Source organism: Ornithodoros turicata, chromosome 9 (genome assembly GCF_037126465.1).
Source record: "Ornithodoros turicata isolate Travis chromosome 9, ASM3712646v1, whole genome shotgun sequence".
NCBI classification, from domain to species: domain Eukaryota; kingdom Metazoa; phylum Arthropoda; class Arachnida; order Ixodida; family Argasidae; genus Ornithodoros; species Ornithodoros turicata.
In genome coordinates this window covers 35,083,631-35,107,814 of record NC_088209.1, presented here as the reverse complement: position 1 = coordinate 35,107,814, position 24,184 = coordinate 35,083,631, and the positions used below count along the sequence as shown (strand labels likewise).

The window sequence follows — 24,184 nt, the reverse complement described above, 5'->3', positions numbered from 1 at the left end:
CACATTTTGTGGATACTTTAATCTTCACATCATGTAATTTTAAAATGCTTTCCTCCTATCAAAGAGAAAATTATTGAACAGTATGTATATATATATACCTAAATTATGTACACTTCACAGCTCTCGCAAAAGCAAACGGTAACATTTTCTCGTCGTGCCTTTCAAATCTGTATTACTAAAGGCCAGAAGGTTCCTCTGGTTACAGGTTATTCAGTAGATGCCACTTCGCTGGCCCGCTGTAACAGTGCAAGATGAAAAAAATTTTGCATGCCCACCACCTCAAACTAGTCAAAATCCGACCACAATTCAGCAAACAAGCAATGCTGCACATGAACCTGAAAGAGAGAAATCAGAGTGAGGGGATCCAAGCGCAACACCGCGTGCATTTTCGCGTGCACTTTTGGAACATTCACGAATATAATAAAGAAAGAGAGGAGTGAAAAGTGACATTTCTGTATGTGTCTTCGAAGAAACCATCACATAGTTCATTGGTAACGGCTGCCACAGCTCTACAAAAGAATGAGTACACGGGGCAAAAGTTAGAGTTATGAAAGTGACATCCCCCCTCCCCCCCTTAGTTCCCCTTTCTTCTGTATAAAACGGTGTCCTCTCACAGTACGCATCTGGGGCACACATCCGAGTGACTTTGACGTGTTCCAAGTCCATCATCCAGTACGAAGACGGAATTCAGCATTTGCCTCACTGTGCACAGTGCTCACGTGCAAGTTCATACCTAGTCTTTCCACAAATATTTTCGCACCAATCACTGGCTTCATTTGCTTAGCTGTTGCTTGAGGTGCTGCAGAAACTCGTAATACGAAAGTGCTGATTCAGTTCTATCGTCCACAAGGTGTTGCACAAACAGGTGTCGCTCCTTGCTGTCCTCCCTATAAAAATAACAATAAAAATGAAAGAGAAACCATTTATATGTACATTTGAGTTGACTGAGAAACAATCTCCATCTGTACTCTGTGGACGTCTCACCTTATGACACGAAGTGGACTGTAGTAGGGTCGTTGGGAGAGCACCCACAACACAAAGCTTCGCACTAGTTCAGATTCTGGCGTATCAAGCTCCGGGAGTTCCATCTGAAACCGCAGCGGTACTACGTGTCAACCGTGCAAATTTATTAACGAACAGAGACAATATTTATTTCGTGTGAAATACAGGATCAAGAGCTTTCTTTGTGTGTGCGCTTATTTGCATGGGTCTATATAAAGGGTGTTCAAAATTACGCTTTCACTAGCACTTTATAAATAGGCGAACAAAAAGAAAACTGGTGCTATTTTTCTGTTCCCTGAGTAAGAAACAGGTGCTACATAATCAGCAGCACCTGTTTCTTACACGAGTAGCGTAAAGTTATCATCCGGTTTCCTGTCATCGCTGTGTTTGCGTAGCGCTCGTGAAAGCTTAATTTTGAACACCCTGTATATCATTTACTTTAAGCTGCATGTGTATAAGTGTACAATATGTAATGCCTGAAGTTTTGGGGTTTAACCTGATTCTTCCCAAAATTTTCATCTCAAATTGAAGGTCGCCTCTTTGGGGTGAAACACAATTTTTACCCGGCAAATCGCCCTCCGTCTGTAGGAATGCACTAACTTGTTTGGCAGTAAATGCAGTTACATCACCAAACCAGTACCAAACCAGTACAGTTAGCTTGAGCACGAATTTAACATGCTGGAAGCTTTTCCAGCCTAATTCGCATGAATTTAGAGCACATTTTTATGTACCCAATTTTTGTCCGCGAATTTAGAAAAAATATTTCCCGAAAACTTCAGGCTCTAACAATACGTGTGCATGTTTCTGTGTGAGGAAGAAACTTCAGCCTTTTTTCCCCCTTTGCTATGTACCCCCCTCCTTATGTAATGCCCGGTAAGAGGTGCTTAAGGTAGTAAAATGAAATATGAACTATCAAACAGCCAGGCTAGTTAAGCAAGGCAACAGTACAAGTGACACTCATTAAAAATTAATTTCTTCCACGCATTGCAAGGTGTAGGATGAGCCTAGCTCACAGACTCTAAGTAGAGCCCAAATATTTTTTTCTAAATTTCGGGAGTAAAAATCGGGTAAATAAACTTGTGCTCTAAATTCATGCAAATTTGGTGCAAAATTTTCCAGTACACGAAATTCGGGGAGAAATCAGGCACAGTTACCCAAACTAACCGAACTGGTTCGGTACAAATGGTAATGTTACTGAGTTTTCTGCCAAACAAGTTAGTGTGCATTCCTACACACGAGGGCAATTTTCCGGGCAAATATCACCCTAAATGGGCAACCTTCAATTCAGGGGTGCAAATTCGGGGAAGAATTGGGTTAAACCCAAAAAACTCCAGGCTCTAATTTTAAGACACCACAACCAAAGTGAGTTACATGTTACTGACCATATCCTCAGGTATTGCAGCGAACTGTGGGACACCTAGAACGTTCATGCAGAAATGGTCACTGACAGCGCGCCCTACGTAGAGGTACATGCGGTCCACCGTGTCCAAGAGATAGCAACCGTGTCGATCCACTTTCTCGAAAGTAAGCTGCAATCGTGGGGGCTGCGGTATTAAGGTCCCGTCCTCAGCCTGAATAGCGTTCTGTGCGGAAAGGAATTATATATTAGTGACATACACAAATTCAGTAATCACCCTAAACACACCCTAAAACGAGGCAACCCCAAATTTAACCCTAAAACACGAGGCTCTAAGTGTGTGCCAGTCACAGATACTCCAAAAATAGTTTAAATGTTTAATGTGCCAAAAATTTTACATTGCATATTGCACCATGGGATTTTCTGTACGTACGTATTTCATTTTCTGTATTGTATTGTAACGAAAGAGCTTGAGATACAACTGCTAAATGATTTCCCGCACTATTCTCATTTGTCTCCATGATAATCACATTGGTGTTTCACTAAAGCTGTACTTACCTGATCATTTAACATGTGTACTGGGTACATTGCTGGGTAGATGTATGTCATTAAGTAGGACAGAGGCATAGTCTTCATCTGCTCCATTGCAAAGACTCTGTCATCCAACTTCGTACTAACACCAATCCGGAATGCTGTCTGTAACGAAATGAAATGAAACTTTTCATCTTCACGTTTTGATGTGTGGTGCCACTAACAACCACTAATGCTGACGAAGTACAGCTGATCTTTGCACAAGAAAGTTAGAACAACCTAAGCCATTTGCAATGTTACAGGGTTAGTCCAGTTATTACAGATTCCAGTCACATCGTAAAAATAGAGCACAGGGTTTAGCCTACCTGAAACTTTGAAACTATGCCTAAAGTTTCGCTACAATTTTCTGCAAGCGTTATGGTCCCGTAGAGAAAAAAAAGCCTAAAAGCCTAAGCAAAGTCCCATTCTGTGCATTTTCAATGGCATATCTCACTCAAAAACTGACATCTTTTCCCATGTGCGCATCATTTTCATATCGTCACACACTGTGGTGCAACATACAGGAGAGAAGGACTAGTGCACAACGTCATCACGTTGGCCTGTTGCAGGCAGCGCTATCTGTGTGCAGTGATGCGAACGTGCATGGTACACAAGAAAAATTGACAGCTTTTGAGTGAGACAGGCCTCTGAAAACACATGGGGGGAGATTTTGCTTTATTTTTAGTTTTTTCAACAGGACCATAATGCCTGCAAAAAATCCAATCAGAACTTTAGACAAAAGGCTAACAGTCTATTTTTACGATACGATCAAAATGTGAACTAATTGCTAGAATAACCCTGAAATTTCGAAGTGGCGTCTCCAAAAGTTTGCAAGAGGTTTTCAACAAAATTTTATAATTCTGGCATGCAGGCTGGTGATAATAATACGACACTGTACTCACATGCTTAGTGAGGGCTAACATGTACAGGGGAAGTAGTCTGGCACAGTAAGGGATGGGTAGACCACCCACAGCAGCCTGACCAGAAGGAAGGGTCAACTGGAAGGCTTGAATCAGATCCAAGCAGGCGTTGATCATAGCATCTCTTGCATCCAGTACCGAGGATGAAAGGCTCCGGTCCACAGCTAAGGCAAGATAGAATATGACAAGATCCAGGTGATTTTAAGCTATATACATGTTTTGGGAGTAAAAACTGTGGAGTACATGGGAGTAAAACTGTGAACCAGTAATCCTGAGCGAGGAAAATTACTGTTGTTTGCACTCGAAATTGTTGGTTTGAGTACACCTACCTACTCAATGAGGTGAAATGAAATAGTAATTTCATAATAGTAATTAATAGATTGAATTAAGGTATTGATTGGTAATTTAGGAATTTGGTAATTAGGGATTGGTAATTTAGGAATTTGGTAATTTAGGTAATTAAGGTAAGATTGAATTAGGTGGGGAAATAGAGGAAGCCAAGGTCACTTTTATTTACTGAGGTTACTCTACTATTAAAAATGCTCCAACAAATTACTATTTCATTTCACCTCATTCAGTAGGTTGGTGTACTCAAACCAACAATTTCGAATACACCTACCTACTCAATGAGGTGAAATGAAATAGTAATTTGTTGAAGAATTTTTAATAGTAGAGTAACCTCAGTAAATAAAAGTGACCTTGGCTTCCACTATTTCCCCACCATTTCCTTAATTCAATCTACAAATAGCTCTACCTGATTTGATTGGTTGCCAGGCTATGTAAACGCAATCTTCCAGAACTTAAACATACTCCACGTCAGCAAATTGTTCACATGTTGTTGTATTGGAAAAAGATAAACACATTGAAACTGCTGTTTATTATCAGAAGCTTCCGCAATATATAAACAGGAGTTTATACGTTTATATTTTTCTATCACTTGTGTTGACCGGACTTGACTCTGTTTCGACATTCCCCGTTTGTATTGTAGTATTCGTAAACTTAGATGGAACGATCATCAACAGAAACATCTAAAGGCAGACATTATTATTACCATGTTTGTGGGTATGGAGGTTTCCAAGGCAATATTTATATTTAACTAAGGTCCACTACAAAATTCATGAGTCTTGTCATGTTACTCACCCATTTTACAGAGCAAGCCAACCACTGCCTCCTGGTCAACTGAACTTAGAACATCTTGAACCAGGGCAGTCACAGGAAGGCTCAGGGTATGGACACGAATTCTCCTTTCACCTTGAGGGTAAAACATTTCGTAGTATAGTTAAGCGAACACATTCACGAAGAGCGACTGTTTTCAAACGCGTGAAAAGCAGCTGAAAAAACAGAACAGCGTGAAAAACAGCTCTGTGAATATGACCATTCCCCAGTAGACTTTACTAAGTATGTAGCTACATCTGTGCACGACTGACTGCACAACTGTGATGGCAGAACATTCTTAGGACCTAGAACACTGTCTACGAAACGGCACCCTGCATGCGCCAGGATCACAAAGGGCTGTCATGCATTACTAAAAAAAGACAAAGAAGACAGAAAATAGTCAGCAAAACACAAAGGAAGCACGCCACTTCTGACAACCGTTTTCGGTTCGAATGACAATAGCAGTGCCCAATACAAAAGTTTTTTTTTTTTCGCCCATAATAAAATTCATATTGAACATGCGTTTCACATACTTACCTTGGCTAGATGTATACAAAACAGCTGCCTGGAAGCTGGCAACATTGCATTCGGTGAGGCTTTCTTCTATCGCCAGCTGCATGCTAAACCCTGCATCTGGGTTGATGTTGGGCAACGAGAGAAGGTCCGTTGACCGCACAAAGAAGTTCCCGTGGAACGTATGCATGGCAAGCCCTGGAATGAACGAAAAACGAAAATAAACTTGACAAAGTGCCAATTCAGCCATCAATGCGGACACCCAGTGTATTGGACACCAAGCACAGCTCTTCGGCATCTCATGTTCATCTAAAATGCAAAGGGCACCTTTCTTTTTATTCTCCACACGAAAATCCGCCTCTCCACCCAATTTTACCCTGTTTTATGGATCCTGAAATAACACCCACTCCCCCCTCCCATTTTTAGAAAACATAAAACCTGAAAACACAGGGCCCTATTTATTAACCTATATTCAGCAATGATGCAATCCACAGCCTCACCTTTTGTACACCGTATCCTCATAACTGCTTCGAATCCAATCTTCCGCGTGACATAATAGCGGAGTTCCATTTCAAACTTCTCCACCTGCGGTTTATTGAGGCCACTGTGAAACCCGGGGTAGTAGTAGACGCAGCCAGCGGAATACTTGGAGATGCACGCTGTAAACAGGGCAACGATATAGCCTATTAGGTTACTGAATGTCACCGGATTTCGCTGCAAAAGCGGTTCTTCCTTGAACTACAATCGGAGCTTGTGCATTGGCTGGACAAAAGTTTACAGAACAAGCTGACAGACATATGCCTAGGAAACCCAGTCACCTCTTTGTAGGTCCGTAGGGTACTATTCACACTGGGTGCGCTTAGTAAGTGCTCCTCCTTTGGCACACTCAAATCGGGGGTATGACACACCCAGAGCCGCCACCCACACCAGTGATTTATCCAGACACCCCCTACACCCCTCCTAACACCCGCCCAAAATATCGAGGACACCCCTCTAAAATTTTGTGTGATTGTACAATATTTGGTCAAAAGCATGTAAATACAGTCGCCGACCGATTTTTCAGACTCCAAAAATCCGGACTTTCCAATATTTAAGACAAAAGCTGTAGCTTTATCAGACGCCCCATTGAGCAAACGTATTTTGACATCCGAAAATTCGAACCGCTTTTCGCAGGTACGGTACCATTTTTCGTACATATTCACCTCGATTTTACAACCCCTTGCATAGCCCAACACCCCCCCCAAGGGCAAAATTCTGGGTAAACCACTGCGCCACATAACAGCGAAAGGCACCTTTGGAGCGCCACACTGCTCGCTCGCTGATGCCGCTTCCTATTGGCTGCTCATGCAGTGTACAGACGGAGGACACGTTGCCTTAGTTTGAACCTATAGTAACGTTGGAAGAGCTGACTACGGTTGTGAAGACTCCTCCTTCTAAAAGCGAATGAAATGGAAAAGATGGGAATTTGTAACAGACGTCATAGGAGCTGTTTACTGTGAAGATGGCTGCATTAAAGTACCGCATTTCCCGCGAATAACCGCCGATATCCGTGTGCAAGTTGTCCACTGATACAAAAGCATGATAACGGTTATAAAAATATTACGGTTTTCTGAAATCGGAGCACTGGGCAACATATAAAGTCCGTATTTTGCTTCCGAGCCCAAACTTCGAAGATCGTCCCGCCGGCGCTCGCTCTACGCTCAACAGGAAGTAAGTCGCGGATGATCTCAAACAACTGGGCACTTGTCGTCTGCTTCCATGCACCGAAATGAAACGGGAGCTTGAAAAGCGGCACGGAGTCTCACACTCTCGGGAGCGTGAGTCACGTTAAGTGAGTGGAATCTGACACACTTGCGCTCAGGGGCGTCTACTGAACGCACCCACTGCTGCCGTGTCACTCAGAGGAAGGAATGCGCCGAAGCGCGTTCCGTAAACTTTTGCCCAGCACTGTGCAACAAAGCTCTGTTCTCAGCAAGAAACAACACACCTAACAGCACTTTCGTTCAGTGCCACACAAAGCTGAATATTTCACAGATCAAATACAACCTCAGGAATAAAAACTACCTCACCTATACTTGCAACGTCCATGTACTGAGAACCAAGGAGGAACAGGTCTACGGCAACCTGCTGGCCGGAGCAATCCAAGGCCAGTTTCTTGTAGAAGTCTGTACCAGGCAACAGATTCGCAATTTCCTGGACAATAAAATATTTTGACAAAGCCAGCTCAGGCTCTGCTACGGACAACAAAGGCAACGATGGCACTGAAGACTCCTGGGTTGGAGAGGACAGAATAATTAGCGTACCTTGCCTGCCCTCTGGTTCGGATCCTCCCTTGGTTTTAGACTACCTGGACCCACTGTTGGAAGGCACGTTTGAAAGACGGACACTCTCCCACCTATTGAGCTCTGCAATAACGGAGACAATTTTAGTATTGTCCATGGTCCACGGACGTATACAGTCATTGACTGATATTTCGCTCTCCAAACGTTCGGACTTTCCAACTTCTCGGACAAAATTAGTGGCTGTATCGAACGCCTCACAGAGCCAATGTATTTCCACTTCCCCAATATTTTGAACAGTTTTGTAAAAGGGAGACTCCATCTTTTGTACACATTTTGCCACGAGCTTGCTTAGCTTCTAGCACATACCACACCCACGAAAGCCAGAAGCACCGTAAAATAGCGTGCTTCAGAGCCCAATATTATGGATTGCTTCACCAAGAGATTTGCTGGAGGCAAGCGGATAGCTCGGGCGACGACGGCAGTGACAGGGATGTTGATGTGCTGTCCCATCAACCTCAATCATCCTTGCAGCTGTGGCAACACAGTGGCGTAACCGGAGAGAGAGAGAGGGAGGGGGGTTGAAATGCCCTCCCCCAATATCGTACCTTTGGTAGTACGTTTGGGAGAGGGAACTGTAGGTAAAATCCTCCTCCCCCATATAAAGTCCCCACAGAACCCCACCCGAAATATTTTTCTGGCTACGCCACTCTGTCAACACACTCGGGAGTGTGTACAGTCGGCGAGCAACACTGAGAGAAATTCGCCACAATATGTCGTTCCGTGTCTGTGCAGAGAAGCGAACATGCACAGACAGCTTTCTCAAACCATTTTGAGTGTTCTGAATAAACACTTTAGAAACAAAGTGTGGTTTTGCCACCATGGTTTTTGTTCTTGATGACCAAATTTAAAGTGTGTTTGTAGGCCTTAGTAAAATTTGAAGAGGTTCACTTACAACGAGCTTGTATGCTGCCTGGACTGCAGCCCCCAGAGCACTAGCAGTTTCCCCATTTTGAGAATGAGTGGTAGGTAGGCTCTCCAGGAGATATTGTACAAGCTGAAAAAAGAAAGAAAAAAAAACATACATAAAGTTAAAGCAGGCCACAAAAGACAAACCCGAGGCCGCAAAGTAAGAAGCGTGTTATCTCACCGTCTTACATTCGTGAATGTTCACCAACAGACTGTCTGGTGAAGGAAGGAATACTTCTACAGGAATGCAAAATAATATAACAGTTAACATTTCAGGGAGTGTGCTTGTGGAGAAAAAAAAGAGAACATAGTTCTGGTGCGTACCATCAATGTCCGATACAAGAAGCATTTCTGGAACTGACATTCCTTCTCCGAGGTTATAAAAGTGAACAGACGAGTCAAAAGTGATGAATCCCACTTGGGTTCTACTGTCACCTGGCAGGTTATTGAGTTCTTCAAGCATTATTTTACAAAATGAGTCAAGGTAGCCTGAAAAATAAGCAGAAATACGAGCAACCTGAAATACATGCATACCTCAGAGCCCAGTTGCAAGCTAGCTTAATTATTACCATTCAATACTACTTTAGATTAGACTAAATTATCTACAAATATCCGCATTCAGAAAACTATCCTTGGGGTATTTCTCACATTTCAAAATTCTTTTACCTTTATTACAGAGCATGTTCCTATACTGCAACTCAAATCGTTCATGATGATTGGTAATTGCTCTTTCTTGTTGACACCAGACATGACTGAGAGCTTGAAACTCCTCATTCATCATCATAAAAATAAAGTTGTTGTTTGACAGCTTGTGCCTATCATTGCTTTTGTGCTACGGTTGGCCTGAGATGCCGTCATGAAGTATGATGGACCCCAAAAGCACGAGGGCGCGACCATTACATAATTTGCTTACGCGCAACTTCTAGCGGCCTCTGTCGTCAAAGTACTCAAATTAGACAAACAAACATGACATTTAATTATCTTTCTGCCCCAATGTCATAAGTCACAGATGTTCCCAAGCAGACATAAGAATCGGTGTGAATTTAAAAGGGGCAAGTGAAATTTCAGGAATTGCACTCAAACCCCCAAAATGTCAGGCCCTGGTCACAAATAAACACTCGAATAATACGAGCAGGCAGAGTGGTTTACCTGTTTGTACAGCTCCATGGGACACATCTAGAACAAACAAATACACAGCTGGCTGTGGAGGCCTCAGCTGCAAACAGGGTGAAACAAATAAGCCAAGTGTTAACACGCACACGCATGTTTTGGAGTTTGGGGGAACTATCCAAAGAGCATATTAGGAGAGAAATGACGTATCTGCTCCTCACCATGTATTCTGATGGCGCAATGAACTCTACGGTTGCATTCTGTATCTCCGGCCTTCTTTCCGGCTCCCCATACTTTCGCGACACAGGGTCGTACATAAAATCATCCGGTACTGCGGTCAAGAAAAGGTTACTCTCGATACAAAATTCCAACTTGCATCATAAGTAGAGCCTGAAGTTTTAGGGTTTTACCCGATTCTTCCCCAAATTTGCACCCCGAATTGAAGGTTCACCCTGTAGGGTGAAAATCCGATTTTTACCCGGCGAATTCCCCCCACTGGGATGTCTGTAGGAATGCATTAACTTGCTTTTTTTGCAGCAAATGCAGTTACATCACCGTTTGTACCAAACCACCACAGTTAGTTTTTGAGTAACTGAACCAGATATCTCCCTGAATTTAACATACCGGGTGTTTTTTTTTTCACACGAATTCGAATGAGTTTAGTGCACACGTCTATTTACCCGATTTTTACCCCCCGAATTTTGAAAAAAAATATTTCCCGAAAACTTCAGGCTCTAATCATAAGTTTTACACGAGTAACATGATCATGAAAACCATCAGAGCGTGCATGGACTTACAAACATTGAACCTAAAGCATATGTTGCATTTCCACCTCTGCTGCTCCACAAACTGTACATAAGGGTTGATGTATGTGCGACAGGAGCGACATCGCACTATCGTACTTGTCTGTATCACCGGAAGGTGCTGTAAGGTCAAAATGAAAAATAGTCTCATAGATTGCACCATTAACCCACATCATAGAAAGTCCACTGGAATGGAAAGTCCATAATCGGAATGAAAAATAAGGAAGCAATTACTGATTCCATGATAGGCAAGCATGAGCAATGGGCAAGACACGTAAACGAACACAAACGCGAAGGCTCAAAACCAGCAAGACGTTTAATAGATAACAACGAACTTCATGAACATCTGATGTTGATGTTGATGTTCATGAAGTTCGTTGTTATCAATTAAACGTCTTGCTGGTTTTGAGCCTTCGTGTTTGTTGTTTGTTTACGTGTCTTGCCCATCGCTCAGGCTTGCCTATCATGGAATTTATCCACCAGCTAGCCTGCATTTACGCCATTCTGTCAAGCAATTACTGAGTACTCTATAGGGCCTGCAGGATAGCAAGCTCATACAGATGAGTGCGTGTTGCAACTGAAGCCGTGGTAGACTTACACTGACATCCCGAAATGGATGAATCAAAATCCCTAGAGGTAGTCGTGCCTTCTGTAATAAGGACTGAGTTTCAGGGATTTTCGTCAAGGTGCACCTAAAAATCCTGCAAGAGGAAGATTCTTTGTTTCATGTGACAGCAATATGATTCACAAAGTCACAAACTATGTTGATAAAGTGTCTGCATCTCGTCCTCATTAAGAGCGACTCCCATTAGTTAGAACATCACCTTATTTAAACAAATCCTTGGTACCCTTTGAGTTCGAATTAACGTGATTGCGCCGCATCACATACGTAGTAACATGTGCAAACCCTTACTCGGATGAACAGTTGGCACCTTCACGAGGCAATATTGGCTTGGGAGGATCCTCGTGCATCTTCGGTAAAACGTTTCGGTCTTGTAATAAGTTGTACGGCTCACTGCCCTGAAAGTTTGACACCTACAGTTAGTCCGAACACAATGAAGGTCCTGCGAGCCGAGAGACCAATCCACATAGCTCATCCTCACCCACAGCTTGTTGAAACTGGAATTCACGCTCATACCAGCCATGCGTGAATGCAGTTCGGGGTCATAACCGGTTACGCCGCCAGGGGGAGGCTCAAGGTTAGCAACTCGACCATGTGGGGCATAAGGTGTTCCAGTGCTGCCATTGCCGGATGCTGGAGGCGGAGGAATATTTTGGAGACTAGGAGAGGCGAAGGGACCCGGCTGATTGTAGCCAAGCTGCCAAAGAAACAAACGGTAACCACTGCATGAAAAGTAAAAACTAACAGTTGCATAAAGTCACAAGCTACAGTTCGTAGGTACTGTAAAACCGTTTAATTTTGTAACACAAATTTTCCGCAAATCGGGCACTGGGGACGTATTCGCAGCAACTAAATTTTTCTAAATCTATATGTTCATGGCTTAGTTGTCTCACTTTGTGATATACCTCGGACAAGTAGAGAGAAAAAGACACTTTAGAGCTTTGAAAGGATCACCAAATCATGACTCACATCATCACTGATTCATGAAGAACGTATAAATGTTGGCTGGCATTTCTAGACGCGTACGGAGTTTACGGGGCTATCCAAGATATCATCGTGCTTACGAGCAAACCGCAGAACGTGAACGCACCTGCTGAGGGTATCGCTGAAACTGAGCAATGCTGCTCTGCGTTGGACCTGGTGCTGACGGAGGTGGCACAACCTGAGAAGTGGGCGGCACAGGGCCAGTACTCTGTGCCTGCTGGGCAGTTGGCAAGCCTTGCAAAGATGACGGAGGTGGAGGGGGTCCTTGCAAAGCTGATGGGTACCGTGTTCCTGGAGCGCTTGTTGGAGGCGGTCCATATCCAAGGAACGAGGCAGCAGGAGGGACGTACTGCTGTTGATGAGGCATTTGAGGCGGATGTGGCACAGGACCCTTTGGCAAAGTCTGATGGGCCATCACCGGAGGCGGAGCACCAGCCACAGTTGAAGGAACTGGGCCAGTCGGATACTGTCTTGTAGCCCTTACTGGTGCTGAAGTCACGGGAGGCCCTTGTTGCGCAGGGAAGCTGTTCATTCCCTGACCAGCTTGGCCTAACAAAGAGAGCAAGAGAAGGATCTATATGTGCTTCTTGAAAACTGGTTCTAGACAACAGCTCTTCATTCCTCTATATTTATTTCTATTGGGTGCGCAAGCGAGGCTTCTCATCTTTCTCCATAAATACTGAAGCGCAAAGACACAGAAGGGTAGTCAAGACCGTAGTTAAAGATCACAAAAACAAAAGCCCCAAAGATGATTGTAGACTTATTATAGTACAAGATTTCGTACACAAGGATGCACTTCCTCAGGTACAAATAGTTGATGTCGCATTTATACAATATATAAGTTTCCAGACGGGGAAAAGAGTTTTCCCTGTTTGGAAACTTATGTATCGTGTAACGGCGCGACATGAACTATTTGTACCTGAGAAAGTGCTGCCTCGTGCACGAAAGCGTGTACCATAATAAATTTACGATCATCTTCAGCGCTTTTGTTTTTGTGATCCATAAATACCGATGAAAAAATGTGTATTACTCATTTCAAGCATGCTAAAAAAAAAGCACGGTTGATGCAGATGAGGTAGTGAAACATGAGCTATTTACCCTATGTACTCTATTAACTATATCATGAGTATGCTAATTATTCAAGGTAGATGTGCAATCATATTTGTAGCATTCAAAATCCTCTGACTGCATTCGAACCTTTCTTGCACATAGGCACATTTCTTTAAACCTCACCTCGTAATATGTCTAGTATCTCAGTCGTATGCTAGCACTGCAGAAAAAGGGCACTGCACATTTACGTCTCACAAGTGCCTGCTAGACTTGTTGTCAGACCACTCAACTGCGTCACACCCAATAAATTTCCTGCAAATGAGTGCCATTCACAAGAAATCAAACAGGAACAGCAAGGCCATTTCATGCAAGCAGGCAAAAAGGTGAGTATAAGAAAGTACCGTATAAACCGGACTATAGGTCGAGGTTTTCTTTTTAAAAAATTGGCGCGAAGAACTGCCCTCGTCTTATAAGCCAGCCAATGAGCGATATGTTTTCCTCAGTTCCATTAGTTTTCTTGCCAGGAAATGGGGTATACTTATACATGAGATCAACCTGTAATCCGATCTGTGTGATCGTGCTATTTTACACCCTCGCAACAGAAAACACCGAGAAGCGTCATGAATATGAAACAGAGAAACGAGGCGCCAAAAGCCTGTGATAGGAATATAGAACATGCTCTGGAATTGCTTTAGAAAAGATCTTGCAACCTACTCTGCCCGGGTGACACGAACTGCCCCTCCATGTTATCGTAGCGTTGAGCTGGTATTGGAGAGGCATTTCTCGAAGACTTGGCAGAAGTGGGCTCTGAGGTGGCAGGTTACAGATTGGGAATGATAAATTTATGGTTACAGAGAATGGTTAAATGGGAAGAATGGAGGGAGGGAGAGAGAGAGAAAGAGAGAGGACAATGTGGTTGATTAAAGGGATAGTCCGCTCTCCGGGCATCTTCAAAGATGTCTGTTCTCACGGGTAGCCTATTCCCCGATTAACTGATTTATTTTTAACTTTTTGGCCGACTTAAGCTTTATGACATACTATCAGCACTGTATATCGTTGGAATCCACACGGCTTGAAATGCACGCACAGGAAGACGCATGCTCAAAGTCAGGGCTGGTTTGATCTTTCTTCTCTCTTCTTATTCTCTGCAGAGGAGGAGGAGGAGGAGGAGGAGGTGTGGGAGAGTACTTGACACGTTACGAAAAGGTCACACGCAGATTGGCAGATTCTCCGGTTGCTCCTACCTGTAGTTGCGGGTCCACTGCCGGCTGTCACAATAACGTATGAATAACTCTGGAAATATGTTGATTTTGAGCTAAAGGTCTCGAGGAATAGTTCTTTGGAGCCAAGTGCTCCTGCCAGACATAGTTATTTCAATGAAGCCTGGGAGCAAACCTTCCCTTTAAATATGACATATCATGCAGCATGCAAGTAGCATGTGGCCACTGTAACCTCTAGAGAGACACCGAAAGAGTAACAGAGCAATGCGTACAATAAGTAATGAGCTCGATCCCCCCCTTCTGTAAATCTTTACACATCAAGCATTTTCTTTCAACATAAGTTAAAACTATATTAAGTATGTTCAACTACATTCCACTCCACCACACGGGTTCACAAAACCCTCGACAGACCAAACGTGAAGATCAGAAGGAACATAACTGACCAGAAAAATAACGTGACTGAACGTGGATGTTCATGATCATATGCAGAGACTCATGACTGCACATTACCTGACACATTGGGTGTTCCAGACAGAACAGAGGCACTTGCGTAGCCACGAGGAGCTTGTAGAGAGGCACCAGAAACAGGTGGAGGCCCTGTCGTTGACCAGCTTTCAGATGCCGGTGGAGGTGGTGGTAGCCTGCTGCCCGTCAGTGTTGGAGGTCCAGGTGGAGGACCTAATGAGTATCATTCCCTTAGCAAACACTTTACAGAACATGCCAGCGCACGGATCAACAAGGAAATTTCATACATATATGGTCGACAAGGTTGACATTTCATATATGTATCTGCTGCTGGATGAGGTTCACGGAAGAGCGCAACATGTTCTTGGGCATGTGCTTGTCACGGAACTCTAGCACACATAACAGATATGTGTTCAGTATTCTGCAGAAACACGTGACATGGTGTGAGCAAATAAACCTAGGACTCATTTGGAGCTGTAATGTGTTGTCGACTTAAAGGATGAACTTGCAGTGGTGCATGCACGACAACGCATTTATGTGAGTGAAAACCTACAGACTAAACTCTGCGTAACAAAGTAAATACAGCGACGAAAATGTGCATGGGTACAGATTGTGACAATATTCGCACGGCGGTCTCCAGAGAACTGTGTGCAGGTACCACTAGGGGTGCTAGCTACCATTGCAGAAATTGTGCATGAAGGGATTCCATGAACTGGTGATAGACACTGTCTATACAGAGAAACTCAATTCACGGAATGGGCGCCGTCATTAGTGCTGCCACCCCGTGGTAGTCACAGGAACTGTGCATGTGTGTACTGCCGTTTGCAGAGTTCCTTCATTTTCGCGTGCGTGTTTTCGGTCATTTTTGTGTCCGTTCGTGTTCACTTTGTGCCCATTCATTTTCTCCCGCTCGGGAACTGCTGTAGAAAAGACATCGCATCGGCCAGCACTCCTCACGTGAACAACTGTGCATATCGCACGCGGAAGCAAGCAGTCTTCTTTTTCCTCGATCATCCCAACGCTGACACGCTACTCAGATGTTTACCGGACGACTAGTTACACGCAATGTTACGTTATCGTCGGTCATACTCATTAAAGACGGTGGACACCAGTATCCGTCCCAATGCGAAAAGCGATTTTGGCAGTCCACCCCTGTTGTGTTGTCGCTGGGAACGAGGCTAAGGAGCGCACAGAGACTGGTGGTTTGAGAGTAACGCGACACTGTCTGTAGCATGCTACCCACCTGTGAACAAAGGCACTTGGTGTGGAATTGGACGCATCGTTGGAGGTCCACTAAGGCCCCCTCCAGGTACAGGACCGTTAGAGTACTGCGAGCCTGTGCCTCCATTCACAGAGCTGGGCCCATTTGGAAAGGGCTTTTGTCCGCCTTGCACAGACATCGGTTGGGAGGAAGATGGAGGCCCCACATGTTGACCACCAATGTAACCTTGTGCAGCCTTCCCTACATTCCAACTGTCCCCTTGGGATAGTGAAGGGTGGGGCAGGTGGGGGGGCGCTGATCTGGGTGGTGCTCCCCCGCCAGGACCAGGAAACAGGGCCGCATGAGGGGGATGAGAGCCGCTACCATTGTATGGCACACCATGACCCCCTGGCGCAGCCATCATCTGCAAAGCACCAGCTTGGCATTACAGAAAAAAATGGAAACGAAAATATTGCGTTCCTGGACAACATGTATTTTTTTTATACTATAAGAGAACACATAAGGGCAACAGTCACCGAGATATGGCCAGCCAGCGGACAATGTAGCCTATGTGCTGAGGGCGAGGCATACGAGAAGATGGCGGATGACAGGTAGACAAGAAAGCTGATTGATGTTTCATTCACACAAATATATTTTAAGTGTTTGCTTTAAACGCATGCAAATACGTTATAAACAAGCTGTCCACAATTAGAGCTTTCTTGAGCAGTGCACATGAAACGCTTTCAAGCATCTCATTCTTTTTGGCCGACACAAGCATAGGTGACATGCACCCACCGAAGCCAATCACAGAAGTCTATTGATATGTGGGCGGGGTTCAGAGAAAGGAGTTGTCTCGAAATACAGGGTAGCTAGCTGTAAAAGTTGACCTACGCCAACGTGCTGCACTCACCAATTACTAAACGCAGGTGGAAAATTCCTGTGTCCGCGTGTAACTCTAAGTGGTACGTTTCATCGTGGTAAATTTCGAACTGATTCAACACCGCAATCAAAAGTTACAACCAAACACCTCTAAATCCCTATGAGAAAACAATAAAGACGGAAGCCATGTTGGGTAAACTTTTATAGGTAGCTACACTGTATAATGTATAACAGTTTTGCTGCAAACAGTAACGTGACATTTTCATGGATGAACATTGTTCAAATGCAGGCTCCCTCAGGTAGAAAACATCATATTGTAACTGTCAGTCAGGACTTGACATGGTGTCAAGCAAATGAACTTAGCCCACATCAAGCATGCCGGTGCAACCTGTATCTTGGTTTCATTCTAAAGCGTTCAGCTTTTGAAACGTGAAGTACTTCTGTACTTGCTAGCAAAGTTGGGGTTCTCAAGCTACTACAATATTACACCTCTACTGTATTGGTCAACGTTCACCCAAGGATGAACCAGAGTTGGAACTAATTTAGGAACACACTACATTGGCATGGGAGCTGTGACTAGTGTCCCCTCAGTGATTACATTTTGGCAATGTTAAGGTGATCTAAAAAGTAAAGGATGTTCACAGTGCGCTACAAAATGTCATGTTGATGTAGCATAATGTTTCATGGGCTCTGCAGCAAGCATTTCAATGCATTTCACTTGTTCCCTCTTATATAAGGTCGCTAAGCGTGAAAACCCTTCCTTGAAGATCGTCCACAAGAGCCAGAGCATACATATGGAGTGCCTAGATGCATTTACCTTGCTAAACATGTTATTTTCCTTTTCAAACTGTTTACCCCTCATGACAGAGCTGCTGGTCTTTGCGCCACTATCAGTAGACAGGTCACATCGGATATAAAGCCTTCCAAAAATTAGATCAACTTTACCAGGACGGGGGAGTCGCAGCGCTAGTATCTTTTTATCAGATCAAGGGCAACTGCAAAAAGTATGTACGCTACAGACCTACTTAAGACGTCACTGCGTTGTGTTTTTCATTATGTTACTGCCCTTCTGTAACACTGAATTTCTCGGCAAAAAGGTTTTAGCCTTATGGAAGCCGAAAGCGTTTGTGGCCAATGACGTTAACCAATGATGGTGCCTTATCTCATTCACGCAGTAGGACGTCTTCCCAAAATCAAACATCTAACAGACATTTATGACCGATACGCAAACACTTGACTGCTGAAGTATGAGAAATAATGTACCATCAGATTGCGGTACGCAACCGCTGCTCACGTCTAGCCGATGTCCCTAGGTGCTGCTTTGTTTTGTTCACGATCACCACGAATGGCACTAAAATAGATAGTGCGTACTTACAGTAGAAGTCCCGCAATATCAGCAGGCACAATATTTACTAAATAAAACAGGCAATATACCTTCCGCAATGTGTACGGAGAAGCTGACGTTACGTTCTGGTCTCCGGAAGTACTAGTATACGCATGCGCCCACAAAACAACGTGGCAATCAACCCAGGATGCCTTGAGAAGGGAAATGATGTCATAAAAAATGTTCGCAACAGCTTCGGCAGATGGCAGGGTTACCACAGTTCTGGTTTCTGTTTTAGCTCAACTGGCAGAACTGAGAACGAAGCTCCGTGGAGCGAAGCAATGCAAAAAGCTAGAATTTGGGCCCGGCCTTCATCAAATTTATCTGTCCGTGTGCCGTTGCGCCGTGCCGGGTCCCAGTTCGAGCCCGAAACATTTTGCCTAAATGTTTTGGCTCATCTGTACCGCCTGTACGGCCTTTATACCTGAACAGTACACATATATGTAATGTGCAGCTGCTTCATAGGCAGCGTAGCAGTTTTAACGAGACCTATTAGCAGTACACATAATTGCACTTGGTTTATGAGAGAAAAATTAGGGAAACAGAACTGCTGAAAATCACATGCCTTGGTGTGTTTGGCGAATGCCAGCACAGTTCCCCCTGAAGTCGGCCCAGGAAGCATACTAACCGCCTGTCTCCAAAGCCTTCCTGTTGTCATCTCTCCACCTGTCCATATCCGCACGCCCTCATATAGCTACAGTTGCTTCGCAGCGTTCACACGGAATTAAAAAAATATACTTGGCGGTCATTGCTCAATTAAAAATTGCTGCTGTACTGTACTAAGCACTATTGCAGTTAAAAAGTATCGCAGTCTATATATCATTCTGCAGTTCCTTGAAGCTCGAAGATTCTCGCCGAAGGCTATATGCTCAGTGTGTTAAATGCTTTTCGATCTGGTTACACAGAAACAAAGGTTCACCAAGGTACACTAAAAACTTTGACGACAGCTAATGAGAAACTACATTTTTGCTGAACGGCTTTCAAGATTAGAAAAACTAATGCACAAAACGGAAAGTGCCAGTGCCGACAAATGGAGCTCCAAATAGTGTGTTTACACGCGAGCAACTTTCTCGAAAAACAAAACAAAATAAAATAAATCAATAAAACAATCTAAATAAAATTCGCGCTTTCGAAATTAAATTGAACACTAGGAACTCCAGAATGTCTAGCAAAAACGAATTTAGAGAGATATTTAGAAAGTCTAGAGAGGGGTAAAAACATAATTCTGGGACATTATTGTCTATTGCATTGTAATCTTCTTTTTTTTTTCTACTTTTTCATACGCCATTGGGGTGCTATATAAAATAATCTCATGAGAAAGTCCCGTTGACAGAGTGGGCATTCGAAACCGATAGAAACTACAGTCGAAACAACCCAAACCGCCAAAGAGCAGACGGCGGGCGAGCGGTGAGCCAGCGAGCGAGACTACTACTTCCGGCGGAAGTGGCGCCATGTTACGTCACTGGGAGGGGTCTGTGCTTTTTGGTAGCGCTAGCGCTAGCGCTCCGAGAGCTTTGGCAGTTCGCACTTTCTCCGTGCATGAACGTCCACTGTGTACATTTCTTTCATTCATATTAGGTGTTCAGTTCGCCGGGGACGAGTATTATTGTGCATAAAGCCTTCATCCACTCACTTGACTGAAGCGGTCAGCTCAAATCGATCATTCTCCTGCAAGCTCGGGAGACAGCACCACATTTGGACTTTTTCTTCATCGTCCGGCATGGGAAGGATCATACCACGGCACAGTTCGTACACACGTCTGGCCTAATCTCATTTTATGGGCTGTAGTTGAGGTGAGCTCGATTACATATTTGAAATAAGCCCTAAAAACCTTTAGAGGGTCTTGTACTATCACATTTGAGGGCGCACGCCCAAATGAATGGCATTTGGTTTCGCCGGTGGCTGAGATACCGGCACAACCCTCATCAACGGGGAGGTCTAGCTCCGTTGACGCCCCGCTGTATGTGCAGAAATATTGTTGTTTACGGACGCATTTGCACGAGAATAGATTTCATTTGGGAAGTTCCTATATGCCTTCTCGCGTGACGGATGGATGGCCAGCCATGTGTGGGAGATTTGGCAATTGGCGGCGCCTCTGCAGGCTCTGCTGGGACAGAGCTCTGGAAGTCGGTAATTAGCTACCATCTGCTCATGTCATGGGCGTCAGGCCATGTTCTTTTTATTTAAATGTCTTTTTATTTATTAGTTGCGTCTTGTTTATCACACTTCCTTAGAGGACAGAGGAACACCGGAACACCACATGTGCTTATGACCCTACCCTGTATCGTCCGTGCGAGAAATGTTTGACATGTTGAGGAAGCACACGTGGTCTCGTTCATTTTTATTTATTTTTTTATATCTTTTTCACAGGTGATAGCGTAATTATTGACATTAATGAATCACAAGTCTCAGTGACCGGGGGAAAGAGCTGCAGCCATAGCCTCGCCTCACAGCTTTAGACCTCGGGTCACCGTCTTTTCCATTCTCTCTCTCTCTCTTTCTTTCTTTTTGTTTTGTTTTTCTGGAGTTTGATTGTTTTGCTTCAAAGTAAATGATTCCGGAATGAGGGCGACAAGACGCATATATATCGACGTATAATGTTTAACTAAAAAAAGATTTAAAAAGAAACTTGAACGGCCCGGTTTTGGGGAACGAACCACGTACACCAATCTGGAGCAGGCAAACCTCACTTTGACTAGAGTAGCCTCCGAGAGAAACCTCACTTTCTTCCCCCTCTACGTTACTACCACCACCACCAACCATGTATACATTCCTGCCGAAATTACAGTATTAATGAGAAATTCGTGTCATTCAGGACGCTACGGTGACCTCGGTTTCAAGTGAGAGTATAAAAAAATCATATCTATGTGTATATTCCTTGTAATGAACCACTTCATTGATATGTCGTTTGAACGCTGCTTATTTTTCGCCGTAAACCTTGCATATATCGTTTGTCCCATAGTTTGGAGTTCTGTTCGACATTTTGAGAGTTCCTCTCCCATTTTGCATGTGTGCATGCTCGTGTGTAGAGTCCTTCGGGCTTCTCGTGCTGCGAATTCAAAACAATCAGTTCGGTACGATTATTTCCACTATTCTACAGTTCATGGGAAGTTCTGTGAATTTAACGTGATACGCGGTATCATGATGACAAAAGAAAAAAGAAAGCAAGACAAAAAGGTTTTTGGTTCAACATCAATCATGGGTGTGACAAGCATATTGATTGCGGAAATATCGATCAAGCCGTCAAAGTATATCATATGGTCGTTCCGCATAAATCCCTCGCTTCCCGCTACACTAGTTTAAAGACTAATTGAAAATTATTTGGACCAAGCACTCGTTTGCGCTGTGCGTTAATTCACACCGAGGAATCTGTGGCCGAAGCGAGCATTTGGTCTAAATGAGCCACGGGTTGACATTCAGAGAGCAATCTAAGGTACTTGTACCTGATATGGCACTGGCAAGAAACACACATAGAAAGCATTTTAACGCGAAGGTCTCGAAATTTTACTTGAGAGAGAGAAGCATGGCGTGCAATTTTCCAAAACCAGCCATACCTGGGCATGGGAAGAGTGCATGACTGCTCAAGGATATATTATTTTCCCTTCGTCTTTGTGGAGTGTCACCCATCATGGCAGAACTTTCTCTTTGCAGCACAGTAGTCAAACCCGCATTCCAAGCCATTGTTTACTGTTTCGTCTGCCTCTTTTCCTGCAAAGAGTAACGTCTTTCGACACAAGTGTTTCCTCTCGCTGTCTTGTTGCAGGAGAGCACGAAAGGAATAAAAAAAAAAAAGAATATGCAAGGAAAGAGTAGAAATTAGGATAAAGAAGCCCTGGGATACATATCCGTCAAGAAGTACGAGTGCGCGAGAGAGCTTTCGGGTCTCGCGGGTCAGAAATGGGGGTGGAGGAGTAATTTTAGTCCTTTTGTGGACTAAATAGGTTGCTATTAAAATCCCTTCAGGGATTAAATTCAGGGGTTGAAATGAATGTCAGAGTGGGGAGTCACAACACGCGAGGAGGGGGATCATCACCGATATCATATCATATCACGCTGGCAGAAATGTATTTGAATAGAGTACCTACTGTATATGTGCGAGTAAATGCATTTGAGTAGAGAATTGACGAAGAGCTGAATATAAACTGAAAAGCTTTGTTTCTGGCGTCGTGGTACCGTGTCCGTAAGTGTAATGAAACGAACTACTCATCTCAAAAGTAACACGTTATGTCAAAGATCACGAGAAGTCATTTATTACTGTAAGGGCATTGCTGCATATAGCTAGACCCGCAAAATAATTACACCGCGTTACATTATCAGTGACTAGTATCCCTTCCAGGATTACTCTCGTCATTAACTTAATTACTTTCGCAAATTACTTTTAATGCACACTTTCACGACAAAATTTTGTATTGGAATGAATACAACTCGATTAATTTTCAGAGCAGTTGTGATTGTAAGTTATAATTATGACTTTTGTAAGCAAGTTTGTTACTTTTATGAGCAATTGTTACAATTGTAATTCAGTTAGTTCGGGAAAGTTGCGGATATAATACCATAAACGCAGGCAAGCTAGAGAACAAGATGCCCGACCTTCCAATTTTCGTGCCCAGGCCCGGGTTTCCTCGTGATGGTTATTTTTTACAGGTCTGTGGTCTGAATGATTCCACCCTGTAATTGCGTATGCTTTGCCCTCTCCCCTCTCTCTTACCGTGGTTGTACTAAGGGGCTGGACAAGAGTAAAGAGAGAGCCCAGCTAGCTGCCTTCCGTCAATGACCTCCTTTCTCAGACGGGTTGGTTGTGAGCGAGCAGGGTCACTATTCGCTTCTTCAGACTGCTTGGGCCAGTCGGGACAGCGCAAGGTCTTCTCTGTTGCGTGTCTGTCATGTCGCCGTTCGGAGGGTTTGCTCTCGTCGGGAACTGATATCGGTTCATTGCTGTATTGATTGCAATATGGGATACGACTCACTGTAAGTACCTGCCTTTGTGTCGACAGGCGTGACGTTTTTATCCTCCTGTTTTTATCGCACTTGGAACAAGCTGACAGAAGCTTTGACACTGCGAAGGTGAGTAAAGTACACGCATGACAAGTGCCAGAAACTAACTACACACATGAGGCACTTGTCGTTTACGTGTCGGTGGTAGTTTACTCCTCTCGTCCTGTCTCGCTTGTTACTCCTTCGCTGTGCCAAAACTTCTGAAATATGAACTTGTGCCAACTAGCCCACCGCCAAGCTTTATTCGCATTGACACGCTATGTATACTCTAAGAAGAAAAACAGCAAATTGTGGAGCAGCTTATAGTCTCCTTGATTGCAATTACTCCCCGTTTTTTAGCTCCCCGATACCGAAATTTACATCCCCCAGCACCGTAAATAGTCCCTAAAGTTACTCCTTTTTTTTTTCCCTTAGAGAGTGTAAACTGGGAAGGTAAATGATTATCAGGGTGCATGTAATTATCTCGTGTGGTGACAGTCAACATCAACTAGAGACAGACAGCCTGCGCACTGCCTCCTCTCCCTCTTTCAATTAGGAGTCAGAATTCGTCTGCTACTGCGATTCACCGTTCTGCGAATTCAAGAACCCGAAAATGATTGCAGCTCACTTGGAACCTGCAGACCTAAATATTTGGACAAAAAGTGCAAGACGCTTTCCGGAATATCACCTTTGAGAAAGATTGAGACCGTTTGCGTTTCATTTCAAA

At 43.9% G+C, this 24,184-nt stretch overlaps 2 protein-coding genes across 7 annotated transcripts in view; one reads left to right on the top strand and one right to left on the bottom strand.

The window, feature by feature from the left end:
• On the bottom strand, positions 1 to 20,135 carry LOC135368747 (protein transport protein Sec24A-like). 5 transcript variants are annotated; one of them, XM_064602236.1, is made up of 25 exons: positions 18,534 to 18,590; positions 18,363 to 18,450; positions 16,263 to 16,644; positions 15,065 to 15,232; positions 14,049 to 14,141; positions 12,391 to 12,833; positions 11,782 to 11,997; positions 11,592 to 11,698; positions 11,277 to 11,379; positions 10,673 to 10,799; positions 10,097 to 10,206; positions 9,915 to 9,981; positions 9,090 to 9,254; positions 8,947 to 9,002; positions 8,752 to 8,853; positions 7,821 to 7,922; positions 7,587 to 7,710; positions 6,018 to 6,176; positions 5,542 to 5,715; positions 4,990 to 5,100; positions 3,832 to 4,013; positions 2,918 to 3,055; positions 2,385 to 2,585; positions 985 to 1,088; positions 1 to 887 (listed from the first exon to the last, which is right to left on the bottom strand). In XM_064602236.1, exons 2-25 carry the CDS (start codon positions 18,363 to 18,365, stop codon positions 773 to 775), a joined length of 3,552 nt encoding a protein of 1,183 aa, XP_064458306.1. In that variant the 5' UTR covers positions 18,366 to 18,450; positions 18,534 to 18,590; the 3' UTR covers positions 1 to 772. The 5 variants fall into 5 exon arrangements, with proteins under 5 accessions (XP_064458306.1, XP_064458309.1, XP_064458307.1 ...); XM_064602239.1 differs by lacking the exons at positions 18,363 to 18,450; positions 18,534 to 18,590 and adding an exon at positions 20,117 to 20,135; XM_064602237.1 differs by lacking the exon at positions 18,363 to 18,450 and having other exon boundaries at positions 18,534 to 18,621.
• The window catches only part of LOC135368750 (very long chain fatty acid elongase 6-like), a 21,337-nt gene continuing 17,101 nt past the window's right edge, over positions 19,949 to 24,184 (top strand). Inside the window, exon 1 of one of the 2 annotated variants that reach the window (XM_064602246.1) lies at positions 19,949 to 20,276. Coding sequence is in view for 1 of the 2 variants with exons in the window: in XM_064602249.1 (XP_064458319.1) it covers positions 23,435 to 23,451 (17 nt within the window). In the remaining variant the exon portion in view is untranslated. Of the gene's footprint in view, positions 20,277 to 23,342; positions 23,452 to 24,184 lie in introns of those variants that run through there. The other variant, XM_064602249.1, reaches the window with a different exon arrangement.

What these genes read in the sequence shown, in the direction of transcription:
- LOC135368747 (XM_064602236.1), bottom strand. An exon ending in GTTCGTGTCACCCGGGCAGA is followed by an intron (nt 12,834 to 14,048) that starts GTAGGTTGCAAG and finishes TCTCTTTGTTAG; the next exon opens with GCCAAGCTGGTCAGGGAATG. An exon ending in TTTGTATACATCTAGCCAAG is followed by an intron (nt 5,101 to 5,541) that starts GTAAGTATGTGA and finishes TTTACCCTCAAG; the next exon opens with GTGAAAGGAGAATTCGTGTC.